Here is a 19,921-nt window from a genome sequence, read left to right on the forward strand (position 1 = left end):
TAGTCGCGTCAGTTAGAATAACCACTGACTGCGCTCGTTGCAGCATGGCTGCGCGTGCTGCATCCTTCTCGTTCAGGAGCACTCGGCACTTGTCAAACCATTCGTTCCGTTGTCCCCGTTGTTCATACCCGATGACGGTCTCTGCTGTGCTGCTAATTGCTGCTTTGAAGGTGCTCATCGCTCATCGAGGGGAGTAGCATCCAATTCGTCTACCCCCGGTAACGCAGCTTCAAGACGCTGCGAGTATGTTGCAGCAACATTCGACTCCTGTAGTCTTCGTAGGTGGTATCGTGGTGAACGATGGTGTCTTATATTATTGACGACTGACAGTTTAGAACGCAGTTTGACCATCACCAGGTAGTGGTCTGAATCGATGTTAGCGCCACGATAGGTTCTGACGTCGATGATATCCGAGAAGTGCCGATTGTTGATCAAAACGTGGTCAATATGTGTGTCTGTTTGCTGTGGTGATCTTCAGGTGTAACGGTATTGGAGGCTGTGCTGGAAAAAGGTGATACGTATGGCCATGTTCTTGGAGGCAGCGAAGTCGATAAGTCTTAGACCGTTTTCGTTGGTTCTCTGATGGGCGCTGACGTACCAATTACCGGTCTGAACTCCTCCTCTTGACCGACCTGAGCGTTCAAATCACTGATGACGATTTTGGTGTCGTGTTTTGGGCAACGATCGTATTCACGCTTTAGCTACGCGTTGAATTCTTCTTTATCGTCGTGGGTGCTAGCTAGATGGGGCCTGTGGACGTTGATAGTGCTGATGTTGAAGAAGTAGCCTCGCATCCTCAATCTGCTGTAGCATCACAAACTAACTCAAATTTACTTCCTATACAAACTGACCCAAATTCCTTTCCCCAACTAAAAAGCATCCTGACTGAATCTCAATTCCAATCTTACTTATTTCCCGTTTAATCATAACCACTTTCCGCATACCACATTAACATCAGCATCTAACACAATTCCGCTTTCTTCATTAGCAACTTTCATCATAACACAGACGAAGCAAATGAAGCTTCCACCTGTGTTGTAATAACAACCTGTTTTCTCTAATTTCTTTGTGAATTGTGCGTTTCATTTTTACGGATGGCTGAATGGATCAGACGCTGTTTTGAACCGTACCTACATGGTGAACAGACGCTCGGATAGACCCCCTTCCCTGTCAGCATACGACCAAGATCCCACCGGAGTTAGTTACCCGATTCACTATGGCTACTAGTACCCCAGTCGGCACAACGGGGAGGTAGGGATAGGTGTTACTGGACAGGAAACTAAGGACCACGAATGGGGTCTATTTTATGCCTACAGATACGCTTAGTCCAGTCGTTTACCAGCTAAATGTGTGTGAACATAGCTGACAACCAAAATGTCAAGCCATGATTTTCTGTTCTGTTTTTCTCTCCACTCGCCGTTGTTACGGTGGGTTTAGACTAGGGATATATTCATAGCTATAGCTATAGATCTCCCTAATGTAAACCAGCCATTAGATTAAACTCACTAGAATAAACAAGCGTTTTAAAAAAAAAAAAAATCGAGTAATTTGCCTATCCGAAATCTCTTTACTCCCATATAGAAAAGTTTACATATTTTTGAGTTTCATAGGGATTTGTTTTTTGTTAGGTTATGTGAGGTTGTGCACTTTCCGCACATAGTTGCTTTAAACTGAATTTATTGCCCAAATTGCCAATAATTTATACAAAATTGAATGGATTTAACAGTAGCTAATAGACTAAGCTTTGATGCGAAAACCTTACGAAAATCTTATGGTTGCTTTCCACAGCCGTTAAAAATTATCAGTTGCTTCTCGAACGCAGGGCATAAAATGGGTTAAAAATTTAAGTTAAGGGATAGTGTTAAAAATATTTCTCATTGTGACCGGTATGTTTAATCTACTGGACATAATAGGTTTGATTTGTGAACAAGTAATACCATAAACTTTTCTAACCTCAATATGACGAATTTCATGCCAACTCGACTGGCCGTTGGCAGCACCATCTCATATAGCAGTGAAACGTTGTGAGTGTAAATAAATGGGTCATTTTAGCAATTTTGCATACTTGAAATATTCGAAAAATAATTAGACTACTTTTTGTAAAAAGCTAAATTTTTTTTTCTTAATTTATTACAAAAATTTATATTTTAAAAACTATGATACCTACAAAATTCTTGTCAAAGGATGAAATGTAGAAAATTGTTTAAATTTTTAGAAAAAATACCAAAAATTTTTTAGAAAAAAAATTTGCTGACAAAAAAGTTATTTTAAAAATTAAAATTAATTTTTCTCAAAAATGTATTTTTTTAAATTCCCAAAAATATATTTTTTTTAAATTCCCAAAAATATATATATGAATAGCTCTTACAATTTACAATTTTCAACAAGTTGTCCATACATGGGAAGATGGGTACTTTTACAGGGAAAAAGTTTTTCGAACATCAACTTTTTCATATTTTCTTTGAAAAAAACACAACTTATCCTAATTTTGTTTGAAGTCAAGATAGCGATATAGTGTATTCGACAAAGTTTCAGATCTTGTTAAGATATAAACATTTGTATAAGACATCAACTTTCTATCTTTTATAGTTTTTGGAATGTAAGTCATTTTTGTATGAGGACTCCTGAAAAAAAATGTTTTGCTCGTAACAGTTTTTGTGTAAATTCTCACATTTGACATGTTCTTGACATGTTTCTAAATAGAGAAAAGTTAGCAGAGCATGTAAATTGCGATAATTTATACATAAAAATGTTACGAATTAATCATTAATAGTATTTTTTCAAAGGAAAAAAAAGAAAAAGTTGTTGTTCGACAAACTTTTTCCATGTAAATGTGCCCATCATCCAATGTATGGAAAACTTGTTGGAAATTTTAAGGGCTATTCGTATCTATTATATTTTTTTGAGAAAATTTAAACAATTTCCTACATTTCCTACATTGTTCTTTGATAAGAATTTTGTAGGTATCATTCTTTCTTTCTTTCTTTGTTTTTAAGAGGCTTTAAACTTTGAAGTTCATTCGCCTCTAAGTGGGTATCATAGATTTTAAGATATAAATCTTTGTAAAAAATTAAGAAAAAAATTGGCTTTTTCCAAAAAGTAATCTAATTATTTTTCGAATATTTCAAGTATGCAAAGTTGCTTACATGACCCATGTCTTTACACCCACAACGTTTCACTACTATCTGAGATGGTGCTGCGAACTCCTAAAACTAGTTGGCATGAAATCCGTCATATATAAATTCTACAAAGTGAAGAGATTTAAAAAAGGACCAAAAGTCATACCGAGTATAATCTAAGCTAGTAGTGTCACATATCACTTCTTGAATGTATTCTGAGTGGGAAGCTCGAGAATACGCATATCCACAGTGCAAGTCGGATAATACTCGGCAACCGAAGCACAATTCGAACCCGTCAGTTTATGGTGTGTGGTCATTCTGCGGAATAAATGGAGCTGAAATAAAACGGGTTTACGCTTTTTAGAAAAAATATCTGTTTTCTAAGTGGAATTGATAAACTACGTGGACAAATTTTCCAGAGTATTTTGCAATGGTTTTGCAGATCGGCGAACAAAGAGAATGAAAACGTGTTGATGCAATTGTTACCACCGTATATCGCACCTACATCAGTGTATATCTATAATAGCATCAAAAACGGATGAACATTTATTAGCCCGTTGAAAGTTCTTTCCTTCCTACCATATTGAGAAAGAGTCCTTTTTTCAACATCGTTTTAATTCCAACTATCAACTCTTCACTTACCTGCTTAAAAATTTCTCCGGAAATAGCTCCAGTAAATCGCTAACGGAAGCATTGCGTCGGTTCGTAACAAGTTAGGATCCGTCAGGTGAAAATTTACCCTACGGAGCCGTTCCAAGAAGCGCCCGGTTGCAACGCCCGGCAGAAAGACAGGCTTCGCTCGCTTCGGTACCGAACCCCACAGATTGCGCGCTTTTTCAAGGTGCTGATTGGCGAGACCGGCCAGCTGAAAGATAACTTCCTCTACTCCTTTGTCATCTTTACGGTTTCGCAGCACATGCTCCTGGCTGACACCGTGCTGCATCAGAACTTCTTGCGGTACGGGTACCGCACTTCTTCGCTCCTGTCGAGGAATCGATCGGAGCAGATTCACTATTCCTTGCGCTTTGCCAAGATGCGACGCTGCGTGATCGGCGTGTACATTCTTGACGCCATGAGCTTCCAGTAACAAATACATCACACTCGAGACGGTATTCTCAGCGTACTCTTCTAATTCTTTGGTGGTCACAAACCGGAGGTTTGCGTTTCGTCGGGAAGAAATCAATCGCTGGAAGTACCGTTTGCTTAGCTTTTGACTATCGATCACCTGCTTAACCTCTTGGACAACAGGTTGCTCAGGTATGGCCTGAGAATCGTTTTTATACAGCTTGTCCAATGTATCTTCCCAGAACTTCAAACGCATTTGGCCAATTTTGTCATCGGATACGGTATCAGAAATGCGCGCGATTTCGACGTTCAGTGCCCTGATGGCCAGCGCAAACCTACGCTCGGGATTCTTTAACAGTAATGTGCATAAGAAATTTTCCTTATCATATCGCCTGTGAAATACAAATTAGAAATGCAATTTCCATTTTCAAAGAAGAAACTCGCACTTACTTGACAAGATTCATGCAATAATTTTGAGAGGCGCCATCGGCAGATGCAGATTTTGATACGTATCGCAACGAATAAAACAGACGCCTCGCTCTGAATGTGTGGCATATTTTGAGATGATAAGTTATCATTTTATTTGCCAGTTTTACTAAAGACAATTTAACTTATAACTATTATTTTTCAATAAGTGAATGAGATCGAGCATAATCGACCCAGTTTAGGGGAGCAGCTGATTGCTCTGACAGAACAGCTGTTCAGAAGCGTGTTTTGATTTTTTCATTTTTTCTATGTACCCTTCAGAAATGTATGTACGCACCCTCTATTCCGACCAGGGATGCCAGGTATTTTTTTCCAAATGCCTTCACATGGCACGAATAAATGTCTTCAAATGTCTTCACAATCATATCGGGGGAAACTTAAATTCACAACTTACTTTTAAACAAATTTTGCTAGCTTATTTGCTAGCCATGTTCACACTGCAGCGGCGTCAACGTGGCGTGAGCGGGGCGTGTTCACTTCTCCCAACGACATTTTAGTTCACTCACATTGCACCGTGCCAGCGGCGTGTCTTCGGCGTGTTTTATACAAATTGTCAACGTGTGTTTTTGAATGAAAGAATGAAAATTGGTTTATTTTTAAATACTACAACATCGTTGGACGTATTCGGGACAAAAATCGGACGGCGAAAAACGGGAAAACTAAAAAAAACACGAAAAATTAAAATTATGTCACTACTACAAACAAACATATGCTAGAGAGAAGCGGAGAAATACAAATATCGCCGGCGTGAAGTGTGTTCGTTTGCACGCCAGCAACACGCCAAAACCACGCTCACGACACGTCAGCCTGGTGTGAACACATCGGTAAGAACACACATGATTAATCGTAAGCGTCACACGCCCCGCCCAGGCCACACTAACGCCCCGCTGCAGTGAGAACAAGGCCTTATTGAAATAAACTTCAAAACCTCAAGGTTTAATGAAAAGCGCTATATAACAATACCAATTAGAATAAACAGCTATCAAACTGTGAATAAGCTATCAAAATTTGTTCAAAAGTAAGTTATGTATTTTAGTTTCGATATTTTGAAATCAATTTATCGTATATACCATGTGAAGATATTTGAAAAAAATCACCTGGCACCCTTGAATACATCTGCCAACCATAGCAACCATATATTTGACAACATGTCAGCCCCCTGTGCATCTATTCAAAATAAACATTGTAGACATCAAGTAGAAGAGAGAAAAAAACATAATCTCATAGCACCCAAAAGCATCGATGTCGTCGGATGTGATGGGGGAGAGTTCTCCCGTTTCAGCCAAGCGGCAATACACCAGGCGCACTCCGTTATGCAGACTGTGTCTGCAGGAATATCCGAGAGACCAGCTTGAGGAAATATTCCGCCGAGGAGCTGAATGGAAGAACAAAATTTATGCGGCAGTGTCTATTAAGGTATTGGAATAATAATCTGCAAATAGTTCGATATCAGTATATTATTTTTGCATTCAAAGACTACCAGAAATGACCGCTCAATCTGGCTGTGTCGCAGTTGCCGGACAATGATCGACATGGTAAATGACTTCCAGCAGATGTGCCAACAAGCGAACATTCTGCTTAATGACGGTCACACGATGAGCACGAGCTGTTGGAAGGAGGCTTCGGATTTGATTGTACCTGTTTGCGAACTTTTGGGCCAACATCGAGAGCTGGTCTCTCATCTCACTTCTGAAAGTGCCAAAGAAGTGGATAAGCAAATTCTGGAAATCAGTGTCTGGCAAGAGAGCTGTGAATATCTGGATGAGATAAAGGATGAAATCGAAGAGCCACGTATAGGAAATAGCGACGATAAAAAGCAACAATTGCAAGAACTTATCGAAGTTGAAATCAAAGAGGAAGAGGAGTTGCTGGAAGATAACTATGTTGATTCAGTAGAATATGAAAGGCTTTCTGAGGATCCAGAGCCAGAATTAGAGCAGGAATCTATGGAAGAAGGGAAAGTAAAAGAAAAGAAACGACCCAACCGAAGGAAGCTGCAAGGCACAAAGAGGATAATGAAGAGCGAAAAGGTGATATGTGATACATGTGGCGAGCTGGTTTCGCAGATTTCACTCGAGGGACATTTGAACCGTCATTTGGGGGTAAAACCGTTTGTCTGTGAGATTGAGGGTTGCGGGAGGCAACTTTACTCCAAATACAGCTTGCAACAGCACCGACACTTGCACAAGTCTATCAACAGGTACTACGACTGTCCCGACTGTGGTAAGAGGATCAAGGGAACAAACTGCTGGTTGCGACACAAGAAGCTGCATACCGAGGAACCGAAATTTTCCTGTGATGTTTGTGGGAAAAAGTTCAGAAGAAGGTATAATTGGTTTCGCTATGAAGATAGTATTAAATGCTTATATTCTCTCCAGGTTCGGCCTAAAAATACATTCGGTGGTACACACAGGAGTGGCTCTATATCCGTGTGAAATTTGTGGTAAGCACTTCACCGTGAAGCACAATCTTGGAGCCCATTATCGAACGCACATGAAAAATGGAACCTACCCAGGAGTGAATAAAGATGATGAATCGTGCGGAGACTCGAATCAACACGTGCCACCGTTGGAGATCGAACACGTTGCAGGTCGAGAAATACCAATGAATCATTTTGAAGAAACCTTACAGATGGAGTAGCACATCAAAACAATAATATCGAATAGAAATTGTGATTTAAATAAAATTCATAGATGAAATGTTTGTGTTTTAATTGATCACACGCCGGAAGAATGTGTTAATGATTTGTTTATATATAATTAGTTGACCCGGCGAAATTCGTCCCGCCAAAATTTTTGATATGAATGCTTTCAAACATTCACCTTTTATCACCAAGCGAACATTCATAGATCCAATCGCAGAACTCTTCATTGAATAAGATTCTACCAAAACTTGTCATTATAATATTGGGTTTGGGAAAAAGAAATGTCGTATGTTGTCAATATATGGCAACACTTGAACATATCTTGTGTTGTTCTTATTGCATCGGGTCATGCTATACGGCTATTTAAAGACGACAATCTGTGCTACAAGTGTCGTTTTGACAGTGTTGTGATTGTCCTTTTCAGTCTCAAGTTATAGCGCGTCAAAGATGAAATCCACCAGGCAAGAAATTCGCCATATTTTACGTTTTTACTACCTGCGAGGTAAAACTGCAACGAAATCGGCCGAAAAAATTCGTGTAGTTTATGGATCCGATACTTTAACGATTCGCGCAGTACAGCGTTGGTTTGATCGATTTCGTTCTGGTGTAGTGGCTGTCGAAGATACACCCCGTACTGGTAGGCCAATCGTCGTGGAAATCGATAAAATCGTTGAAATCATCCAAGTAGATCGGCATGTGAGCACTCGCTCGATCGAGACCATAAAACCGTTTGGAACCATTTGCAGAAGATTGGATTCCTAAAAAAGCTGGATGTACGGATGCCAACGAGTTGACGCAAAAAAATCTGTTAGACCCAATCAACGCCTGCGATGCACTGCTGAAACGGAACGAACTCAATCCATTTTTGAAGAAGATAGTGACTGGTGATGAAAAGTGGATCACGTACGACAACCAAAAGCGAAAAAATCGTGGTCGAAGCGCGGTGAGCCGGCCCAAACCATCGCCAAGCCCGGATTGACGACCAGGAAGGTTTTGCTGTGTGTTTGGTGGGATTGGAAGGGAATCATCCACTATGAGCTGCTCAACTATGGCCAGACCCTCAACTCGGTTCTCTACTGTGAACAGCTTGACCGTTTGAAGCAGGTGATTGACCAGAAGCGCCCAGAAATGATCAATAGGAATAGTGTTGTTTTCCACCAGGACAACGCTCGGCCTCACGCATCTTTGATGACCCGCCAGAAGCTACGGGAGTTCGGATGGGATGTCCTATTGCACCCACCGTATAGTCCGGACCAGGCTCCAAGTGATTATCATCCAGTCCATGCAAAACGCTCTTGGTGATACTAAGTTGGCCTCAAAAGAGGCTTGCGAAAACTGGCTGTCTGAGTTTTTTGCAAATAAGGAGGGGGGGGGGTTTTATATGGGGGGATAATGAAGTTACCTTCTAAATGGCAACAAGTTTGCGAACAAAACGACGTATATTTGACTTAAATTGGATAATTTTAGGTCAAATTTCGATCAAAAATACGACATTTCTTTTTCCCCAACCCTATATAAAATTATTTTCAGACAAAATTCTCGTTCAAGACTCTTCCCATGCAAACAACATGTTTCTTCGCTACATGGAATACACGTTTGATACAGAAAATATAACAAAATTGTAGCGCAAAATTGCACCCGGCACCACTCAGTGTCGCATTGGAGGCCTGTAATTGGACATTCAATTCCATCAATTTCAATCTGGGGCCATAATTTAGGTCCCAAATTCGATGTTTACAAAATGTCCATTTATTCCTGTTGCATTGCAGGTCTTTCCAATTAGCTAGATGTCGAATTAGAGGTAACTTACTGTTTTTGGAAGACCCTCGTTTAATAAATTTGAAGTTCAGATCCAACACAAACTCGCTTGTGTTGATCTGAGTTTTTCTCTTCTAAATTTGTATTGAATGAATGGCAGAACTTCTTCTCTTTTTATATTCGAGCGACTAACCATAATGAGCGCTGGATGTGATCCGGCGGCTGATTTTAGCCAAGACACGTACTGACTAATACTAATCTAGAAGACTCATGTTTTTCTTTTTTCGTTAACACTCCTATACTCGCGCATAGGTCTGTGAGACCGAGAAATAAATAATTCGTTCATTTCTCAGAAAACATCAACCTACGACTTTGCGATTCTCTCTAACTTCGTTATTCGTCGTTTGTCATCGTTTAGCGTATCGCATGTGTTGGTATCATTTTTTTAACATTTTCGGTCTGAGACTCCGGCGCGAGTATAGGAGTAACTTTTTTGGACAAGCGACATTTTTCCTATTTTAGAATATTGTTCAATGAAATGTATAAATAAATGTTAGTGGCGTGGAATATTTGTTGAATAAAATGCATAAGGTTATTACCGAAGTATTCTTATTCGATTTTAGTCCTTTTTGTCAGCGGATATATTATTCGTTGTTATACTCATACGTGCAAAAGAAAAACACAAATATTGGCTTTCGTATAGTTATTTGCTAAATATAAATTTCATACATATATACACTTGTGGAAGAATTGTAAACTGTAAACTATAAACTAATCGGAAGCTTATGGTTATTTTTTCAGTTTTCAGTTAATATTTTCTGGAGTACCTATAAATCCTTTTATATCATCTTTTTGTGTCCCGCCAAAAAAAAAACAGGCATTAATTCTTAGTTTACCAAGAACAATGAGACAAAGAATATTAGAAATATGCAAACTTGAAATTCCAGAACCTTTATCATCTGGTAACTATCAAGAATGTCATTATACATTTTTCTTTTCGACAAAAGATCCGAAAAAAACGCTACAACTGCATGAAATGTAAGAAATATGTTTGTCTCGAGCATGTTCTGATTCCTTAAGGTGGCCGTACACTGTTTGCCCGGAGGTCAAATATTTGTTATTTTTTGACAGATAAGGTTTGATTTGATATTTGTACAAACACTATTTTGTTTGCCACTCTTCAACTTTCAACAGTAGTAAACAATATCAAACACCGAACATGGAAAAAATCAACTGAAATATTCAAGGTAACCTAACCATGTATCGATAGGTTCGAAGAACAGACTGAAAAAATATTTTAGGCATCCAATAATTGAATATTTGCTTGTCGTGTTTTGTGTAGAATATATTTGATCAGTACACGTTGACCAAATTTTATCTGTCAAAAAGAGTCAAATATTTGGCTTCGGTCAAACAGTGTATGAGCACCCTTATGGTATGTCCTGATTCTCACATTAATGAATCCACAATTGATTAATAAGTTTTTATGTTATTTTATAGCTATTTATACTTTCATGAATTATCATCATGAATCATACTTACTTTTAATTAATAACAGGAAAAACATCGATTTTCGTGACTTTGTGTTGGAGTATTAAAAAAAGTTCTCTTCGAATTTAAAGTGGAGGTGGAAGGAAGCTACAATGGCGCTAATTTTTTTCATCTCCCTCCCTCACCTCTCGACCGATATGTGAAAAATTCAATAATTTTGCGAAACAGTGTGTAAAAAATTATCGTTTTCGCACACTCCCCATCAAATAATATCACCCAAACTCTAATCGATTACTCACAAGGTTAATACAAGGTTAATAATTTCCATTTGCCATCGCAATGTATAACGAAAAACGTCGAAAAACTCGAGCTAGTGCTCTTAAAGTTAGATTTCCATTTTTTAATTTTCCGCAATGGTTTTGTTTGGATTGGTGAAAGCATCGTTATTTTTTCGACACTGATGCCAGACAACATCATTGAAACAAATATAAAAACCACTCAATAAAATGTCATTCCTGAGTCATGTCATGAAAATCAATCAAATAAAATTGTGTTTATATCAATACAATTATTTTTTTACGTTCATTGAGTCTATAACGTAAGTTTTAGCAACTTTAACATTGGTTAAGAAAATTTTATTGCAGAGCTCGGAACACTACCATGGCTGCCTCTGCTGACAAAAATAGTAAACGGAAAAGTATTACATGCAATCAAAATGCCTCGGCCAACGAAGAGAAGGGTTAAAGCTGTCCAACGTGAATATGTGAAAAACAATACGATCAACGAAGGAAAATATTGAGGAATTATCAACTATAATCAACTGTTAGATGGTCTACTTTGGCTCCTCAAACACCTTGGTTTTTTGAATCAACTGATTACAATAAGTTTAAATTTGTGACTTCCCGTGGCGTTGCTACAAGGTAAGATCGCAGTTCTTTCCTTGCTATTTTTATGCCCTGGAACATTCTTTCGGTCTCAATGGCTGAAGTATAAGTGGAAGTACACTTTCAAAAAAGCCCCAATTTGCATGTGTTATGAATTTGCTCGTGTATGATCAGAATTTTGCTTCATATGCAAATACACCTTCTATATATATTTATATTTGCGATTGTTCATCGGAACACATCGTTCATACATTTAAACTTCAGTATGGAATTGTTATTTTTATCAAAAGTAATCTAAGGCTCGTGTTAGTGGAGCGTCACACAGTCTGATAAGTGAATTGATCTATTTACATACCAAAACCAAAACAAACGGTGTGCTGAGCTTTTCTCTCTTCTATTAGCTTCGTTTCACCTACACTCTAAACAAAAACATATCTGGTCGCATGCTGTTAGGTGTCAAAAAGAGTGTTAACTGGAACACTATGGAGTTGTGAAATGCACGAATATGATCGGAAGTTCAATGATGTATGGGGTCCTCATGGTAACTTTCAGGTAAATTATTCTTTTCGTTAAAATTTGTCCGTGTTGTTTTTCAAAGAATGTTTATACTTTTTGTTATTCTAGGTCTGGATTAGAGATGGGCAAAACAGTTTACTTTGATGAACGGTTCACTCACTAACCGTTCATCTAAGTGAATCAGTTCTTTTGAACCGTTTCTTTCGCTCTTTCGTTCAATGATATTAAGAACAACATAGAATGTTAGCTGGAACCCAACATCAATAGACAGCTAATTATTGATATCGTTTGATTGGATGGTGTACGAATGGGATTTATATTTTTGAAATTTAGTGGGAAAGATATGCTGCTTCTTTAAAAGTCGCAAACTGTATGTGAAAACAACGAAAAGATTTTTCTCAATATGCCCTCACTATAAAATTTTTTGTTTATCTAATCCATGAATCGCCCCAGCTTCCCCCAGATCGAAAATCGAGCACATCGTGAAAATTGTCTAATTTCAAACGCTTATTGCTCAGTCATTTCATGATGGATTGATGAAATTTATGCGTCAATCGATTTCGGTACTTCATAACAATTTTTATTTTGAAGAAAATAATATATGTCATGAAACTAACTATCGAACAATTGAAAAATCTCAACCCCTATCCGAACAAAAATACCCACTTCTGATTGGTCGAATTGACGAGACATGCAGCGGGTCCCTAACAGAGACATCAAAACCCAGCTGTCTGGGGGAAATCGGCATTGCGAATACATGAAAGTAGTGGGAACTTTTGTTCCTACCGAAATGTGTTCCCTAACAGAGACATCAAATCCAAGCTGCCTGGGGGAAATCGGCATTTCAAATATATGCAAGTCGGGGGCATTTTTATATTGTATGTAAGGTGAGTGATACGATTAATTCTAGGAAATAAGATTTAAATTTGGAACCTTAATGTTTGGTTGCTTTGTGATATTCCATATCCATGACCGATCGTGTATTGTGAAAAATTTAGCACAACTGTAATTGTAAAATTGTATATGTTTTTTTTTTTTTTTTTATTAATCCGATTATTTTTACAGGCTCAGTTACATAAGTTTAATGGAGCCAAACTCTTAACTATATTTCAACTAGCATATATCAACATGTTGTTTCCTTAATTCTATGGTTAATGAAATAGGAAACCGATTACTCGCGGTCGACTCGAGTTTAGAAGGGTGACACATTTTCATTAGGAAAAGGATGGGATGTAAGGTGATGTGTGTTTACACTCGCACTCACATTCACATTCACATTCACATTCACATTCTCATTCACACTGACACTTCACACTCAATTCTTAAAACTATCCTTACATTTAATATGTGTTTACAATTTAACTTATTCTAATGCTAGTAGGAAGGGAACCGATAGCTCGCGAAGGACGAAAAGGAGGGGAAAAGGATGTATGAACAATCACACTCGAAGATCGATAGCTTTAAGGAAAACATATATTTGGGACATGTAATCAAGGTCTAACCGAGCCAACACATCTCTCACCGGCACATTGGACTGCTTTCCTCCAGCCCGAAGGGAGTTTTCTAAATTCGATCTGGCGACAAGATACAACTCGCACGACCAAACAACGTGTTCGATGTCGTGGTAACCATGGCCACAACCGCAGAGATTGCTGTCGGCAAGATTAAAACGAAAAAGCAGCGCGTCTAACGAACAGTGATTGGACATGAGTCGGGAGAAGGTGCGAATAAAGTCCCGACTCAAGTCCAGACTTTTGAACCACGGATTGAGGCTAACCTTAGGGATAATTGAGTGGAGCCACCGGCCCAATTCATCTTCGTTCCATTTGCGTTGCCAGTTAACGATGGTATTTTTACGAACTAAAGAATAAAATTCATTGAAGGTGATTTGACGCTGATAAATTTCGCCTTCAATTGCACCTACCTTTGCTAATGAGTCAGCCCTCTCATTACCCGGAATTGAGCAATGTGAAGGGACCCAGACAAAGGTAATGACATAACAGCGTCTGGATAAAGCACTCAAAATTTCTCGTATTCTCTCAAGGAAGTACGGTGAGTGCTTTTCCGGCCTCACTGAACGGATAGCTTCGACAGAGCTCAGACTATCCGTTACAATGTAATAGTGTTCAACAGGTCGTGAGGCGACGCTGTCCAGCGCCCAGTGTATTGCTGCCAATTCAGCAATATACACTGAGCAAGGATTCTGAAGACTGTGTGAGGTGCTAAAAAAATTGTTGAACACTCCAAATCCTGTGGACTCATTCATAGAGGACCCATCAGTAAAGTACATATTATCACAATTGACACGCCCATACTTTGCTTCGAAAATCGTAGGAACGATCCCCGATCGATGATAATCTGGAATTCCATGGATATCCTGCTTCATGGACAGATCAAAATGCACAGAGGAATTGATGTAGTCAGGAAAACAAACACGGTTGGGAATATACGAAGAAGGATCAACCTGCATGGAGACGAATTCATGATATGAGCTCATGAATCCAGAATGAAAATTTAGCTCGATCAGCTGCTCAAAATTTCCGATCAACAATGGGTTCATAACCTTACACCGGATGAGGAACCGAAGAGATAATAAATTGAAGCGATCTTTTAGTGGGAGTACGCCTGCCAAAACCTCGAGACTCATGGTATGCGTTGAGGGCATACATCCCAACGCGATACGGAGACAAAGATACTGAATTCGCTCGAGTTTAATGAGGTGTGTTTTGGCAGCTGATTGAAAACAGAAACTGCCATACTCCATCACTGAGAGAATTGTTGTTCGATACAACATTATAAGATCTTCTGGGTGGGCTCCCCACCAGGTGCCGGTAATTGTACGGAGAAAGTTTATTCTTTGTTGGCATTTTTTACTCAGATACCTAATATGGGCCCCCCAAGTACATTTGGAGTCGAACCAGACCCCAAGATACTTGAATGACATAGCATGAGTGATCGGTTTACCCAAAAGTTGAAGCTTTGGTTTTGCTGGTCTATGCTTCCTAGAAAAAACCACCATCTCTGTTTTCTCCGTGGAGAATTCGATCCCTAGCCCAATGGCCCAGGTTGAAAAATTGTTCAAAGTATCTTGTAAGGGTCCTTGCAGGTCGGATTCGTTTGATCCTACGACAGACATAAATTGTATATGTTATTCCAATTAAAATCCGCATTGGGTTGAATAAACACACAGAAAGTAAACATTAGAATAGAAATTTACCTTTTCCATTTCAGATATGTTTTCTATACAATAAAGTAACATGTTTTTACTGATGAGAAAAATTGATAATTGTGTTCGGTATCGGTAATTATCTCATTGGTGAGTTTTTGTTTTCTTTATTCCATCCATACATAACCCAGGAGGCATCTCGTCTAGGATCACAGAGGACGGTTTTCATCATATCTCGTTCCACTTCGGTATCTTTTATCTGATACGCGCCATCCAACGACTGTTTACCATCCTTCTGTCATCATCACTCGGTAAACACTGGTGGAGTGAACAAACAATTCCCAACAACCAAACAAAACGACCCTTTTCAGGGCCACCAAATCATTATCAAAGAGTTTAACGATGTAATTTTTCAAACATATCCAAAATCAACAGATAGCCTAACGGAATCCTACGTAAACTTTGTGGTTGTGTCTCGGACCCAACCCTCCTGTTACTTTTTTTATCCCATTTATTTAAGGCTCATTAGCGTTTTAGCTGTAACAGAGCTGAATTTTAATCGTGTACATGTCACATGGCTATCATATCTATAATTAACATTGCCAGTATTCCTTCTATATCATTACATATGGTACATTCACACAGTAGCCATTTAGGCGTAAGAGTATTCTTTCATTTCTTCCATTATCCAGTTAGACCACCGGACAGCGGAGACAGTTGATTGATCATTGTTGAGTTATAGAACAGCAGCCCGATGTGTCTTGCAGAGCAGAGCAGTTGTATGGATGAATCGATCTTATTTCGACCGTGGATCGATCTCCATCGCTGATGATTGTTGCGTGGACGTAGTTATTCTGTAACAACACAAAGATGGTCAATGAGGGCCCTGAGTTTTGAACTCACGATCGATCGCTTGCTAAGCGAACGCGCAACCAGTGTGGCTACGGAGACCCCCAGTAGAGAAACGTTGATATATCATATTTTCTATTGAGAAAAAATAAAAATAAATGAAGTCGTTTAAAATACATATTTCTACATCAAATATGAGGCTTTTTAGGAAAGAAATATATATCCATTTCTCATTAATATACAAAAAAATTTGAAAAATCCATACAAATTCAGACAATTTTGTACGTTATTTACTAACACGCGAGGACCCTTATAGCATACCTGGTCACTGTATAAGTACGTTGCGCTAAGACAAGACATGACCAGCGTTGCCAATTTTCCAGTTTTCCCAGTTTATCCTGTGCAAAATTGTTGCTTATTTTACAACAAATTATATTGTGAATCTACTTGACTGTTGGATTCTTAGGTCATTTCAGCTTCATATTTCAATCGTCGTTTTCTGCGAGGGTTGATTAAATTCATACAAACAACTTGTTGATCACCACTTAAACTTTATCTCAAATGTCAAAACAGAAAATAGAAACAAATCACAAATAAACCAAGTTATCACAATGTCGTGGATATGGATTTGAAATTTAAACATTCCGTTGCGAAGACACACATGGGAAATTGTGAGCATGAAATTACTGCATTCCGAACAAAAAATACAAAACAGGAGTGCCAGCCTCTAGGAAGTTTTCGAGCATCGAACAGTTTGTGGAAAAGTGGACGAATCACTCGTTCATTGTTATCCAACAATGAACGAGTGATTCGTCCACTTTTGAAAAAAATTCTTCATTGCTTTTGAAATGAATTCTTCATTGCTTCCAGAATAAAACTGATTCAGCAAAAATCGAAAGTAACAAATGCTAACGAATCACTAATTTTAGTGCAGATTTTTTTTGTACGGATTTACCCAATGAATAAAATATAGAAAACATTTATCATTTTTGTACTTTTTAAATGAATAACCGATGAATTGAATTTACCGCCAGCAGTATAACCTCATTTTTAAAACATTTTACATTTTGAAAACACTGTGCCAGCTTGTCCTAAAAAGCGGACGGACGAAATTCTTGGTTTTTGGCAAAATTCTCCTCTAAACATCAACTACTGTTCTATTATTCCGTATCCTCGGTAGCCCATGATTTCCAAAGGCACCTTCCTTAAGAAACAAGAGCTGATAAAGATCCCAATGGAAATAGCTTAATTTATTTACATATCTTTCGATGCCTACCCAGCAAACATTAAATCGCATAACAAGCGTATATATAACATCATATGCCCTAAAATTTGGTTGGCATATAATGCGCCTAACTGGCATATGCATGCAAAAGTGGAGGCCATATACATACATGGCAAATGCTTACCGAATTTGTTTGGATGAATATGCAACTTTGACCGGCTATAATAGCGATTATGTTGGAATTGAATTGCGATCTAATATGAATATATTCATGAATTGTCAAAGCACCAAATGCGACTTTTGCCATACTTATATACGATTTATTACAGACATAGAAAAAAACAAATGGCGCAAAATATTTTCGTGAAATGTTTATTACAACCTCATGAATCGCCATTTTTATATATGAGTATTTATGTTCGTAGAAAAAATAATTGATTGACTTGTGTTGGGAGTGGAATATGAATGTTTAAAATGCCACAGATTGGTGTTTGGTGAAAACTGCTCCGATGTGGGTTCGAACTCCGGTCGTCTGGATTACCATCCACCAGCTATCTCGCGCGGCTATCTGAAATTTAATTCAACAGCGGTTAAAACTTTCGAGTGCATCATTGACATTTCAATATGATGTAATATGTTCTTTATTAGGATTTAATATGATTTACTGTTTCATGATTTTCTTCAGCATGCAACACGATTTACTACAGTACTGAATCGATTTAAATTATACGCTTATACGACACACAAACTGCATCAGCGTAATATACGCATATGATGCGGATTAAATATATTTTACGACAATGTACATCATAAAACTGATGTTTATTATACCGAATTGGGACTTAATTTGATAATGGTATATAAAATCGAGTTTTTACATTTTATGCGATTTCAAATATACACGATACATACTTTGATTGACATTATATGCGATTATGATTTATTCGGATTTCTTGTAAGACTTGACACGTGCAAAATTATACGATTTACCCAGCAAACATTAAATCGTATAATTTTGCACGTGCCAAGTCTTACAAGAAATCCGAATAAATCATAATCGCATATAATGTCAATCAAAGTATGTATCGTGTATATTTGAAATCGCATAAAATGTAAAAACTCGATTTTATATACCATTATCAAATTAAGTCGCAATTCGGTATAATAAACATCAGTTTTATGATGTACATTGTCGTAAAATATATTTAATCCGCATCATATGCGTATATTACGCTGATGCAGTTTGTGTGTCGTATAAGCGTATAATTTAAATCGATTCAGTACTTTAGTAAATCGTGTTACATGCTGAAGAAAATCATGAAACAGTAAATCATATTAAATCCTAATAAAGAACATATTACATCATATTGAAATGTCATTGAAATGCTGATGCACTCGAAAGTTTTAACCGCTGTTGAATTAAATTTCAGATAGCCTCGCGAGATAGCTGGTGGATGGTAATCCAGACGACCGGAGTTCGAACCCACATCGGAGCAGTTTTCACCAAACATCAATCTGTGGTATTTGAAACATTCATATTCCAATCCCAACACAAGTCAATCAAACAATTATTATTTCTACGAACATAAATACTCATATATAAAAATGGCGATTCATGAGGTTGTAATAAACATTTCACGAAAATATTTTGCGCCATTTGTTTTTTTTCTATGTCTGTAATAGATCGTATATAAGTATGGCAAAAGTCGTATTTGGTGCTTTGACAATTCATGAATATATACATATTAGAGCACATTTCAATTCCAACATAATCGCTATTATAGCCGGTCAAAGTTGCATATTCATCCAAACAAATTCGGTAAGCATTTGCCATGTGTGTATATGGCCTCCACTTTTGCATGCATATCCCAGCTAGGCGCATTATATGCCAACCAAATTTTAGGGCATATGATGTTATATATACGCTTGCTATGCGATTTAATGTTTGCTGGGATGATGTTATATATACGCTTGCTATGCGATTTAATGTTTGCTGGGTACTTGCGTATATGCATAACTCTCCTCGCCAAGGTTTTCCGAGTCATTCCATATGCATGTACTATTTTACTAATTGACGACGCTACAGAATACAGGGCGAACTGTTGGGGAGCTTCGTCGATATACAATATAAGATTTTCCCGTTACAGGTTGATCAACCAGATTCGTCTGTTTGCAACTGTAATCGTACAAACAATTATATTTTGTGTTACCCCGATGATGCTGAAAGTTTTCAATAAAAATGACGATGATAAGATTTGTCACTTTTGACATATTTATCTGTCAACAGAAAACGCGACTATTTTTACGACCGTTCCAAGTGCGACTATTTCAAACCGTCGTGTCCAGTTAGGGAATAGACGCACAATATTTTTCTGTTATTTTTTTTTTCATGAAAACTATTTTTAGAGTGTACGTAAAAGTGTATTTTCGAATATTATTGGCAACCCTTTAGAATTGACAAATGAACAGCTGGTTCAGAATCGACCACTTTATTGAATTGTCAAGGCTGATTTAGACGATGCCAGTCAGCGCTCTAGTTGAAGTATCCAGTGAACAGAGAATAGACACTCTGTTCAAGTTACTTGTACCAGTATCGAACAAGTAATTGGCCTCTAACTTGAACAGAGTGTCTGTTCTCTATTCACTGGATACTTCAACTAGAGCGCTGACTGGCATCGTCTAAATCAGCCTTCAGGAATAGCAGGGGATAGTAACTTC

The 19,921-nt window shown here is 38.0% G+C and overlaps 2 protein-coding genes across 6 annotated transcripts in view; one reads left to right on the forward strand and one right to left on the reverse strand.

Moving 5' to 3' along the window:
• Positions 1-4,878, reverse strand: part of LOC129765650 (NADH dehydrogenase (ubiquinone) complex I, assembly factor 6 homolog) — a 35,143-nt gene extending 30,265 nt beyond the window's left edge. For 2 of the 5 annotated variants that reach the window (XM_055766075.1, XM_055766071.1), the window contains exons 1-2: positions 4,635-4,878; positions 3,762-4,576 (exon numbers count right to left, since the gene is read on the reverse strand). In XM_055766075.1, coding sequence (XP_055622050.1) covers positions 3,766-4,576; positions 4,635-4,762 — 939 coding nt within the window. In that variant the 5' untranslated portion in view covers positions 4,763-4,878 and the 3' untranslated portion in view covers positions 3,762-3,765. Of the gene's footprint in view, positions 1-3,158; positions 3,455-3,521; positions 3,695-3,730; positions 4,577-4,634 lie in introns of those variants that run through there. The other 3 variants (XR_008741451.1, XM_055766065.1, XM_055766059.1) reach the window with 3 other exon arrangements.
• A 983-nt stretch (positions 4,879-5,861) lies between these two features.
• Positions 5,862-7,369, forward strand: LOC129779167 (zinc finger and BTB domain-containing protein 24-like). Its single transcript, XM_055786459.1, has 3 exons — positions 5,862-6,086; positions 6,146-6,996; positions 7,049-7,369. Exons 1-3 carry the CDS (start codon positions 5,913-5,915, stop codon positions 7,308-7,310), a joined length of 1,287 nt encoding a protein of 428 aa, XP_055642434.1. The 5' UTR covers positions 5,862-5,912; the 3' UTR covers positions 7,311-7,369.
• Positions 7,370-19,921: the final 12,552 nt, after the last annotated feature.

Source organism: Toxorhynchites rutilus, chromosome 1, assembly GCF_029784135.1.
Source record: "Toxorhynchites rutilus septentrionalis strain SRP chromosome 1, ASM2978413v1, whole genome shotgun sequence".
NCBI classification, from domain to species: domain Eukaryota; kingdom Metazoa; phylum Arthropoda; class Insecta; order Diptera; family Culicidae; genus Toxorhynchites; species Toxorhynchites rutilus.

Coding starts and splice junctions, on each gene's coding strand:
- LOC129779167 (XM_055786459.1), top strand. CDS start 5,913: ATGTCGTCGGATGTGATGGGGGAGAGTTCTCCCGTTTCAGCCAAGCGG. Junction 6,087..6,145: donor ATGCGGCAGTGTCTATTAAG/GTATTGGAATAA, acceptor TTGCATTCAAAG/ACTACCAGAAATGACCGCTC. Junction 6,997..7,048: donor GGGAAAAAGTTCAGAAGAAG/GTATAATTGGTT, acceptor TATTCTCTCCAG/GTTCGGCCTAAAAATACATT.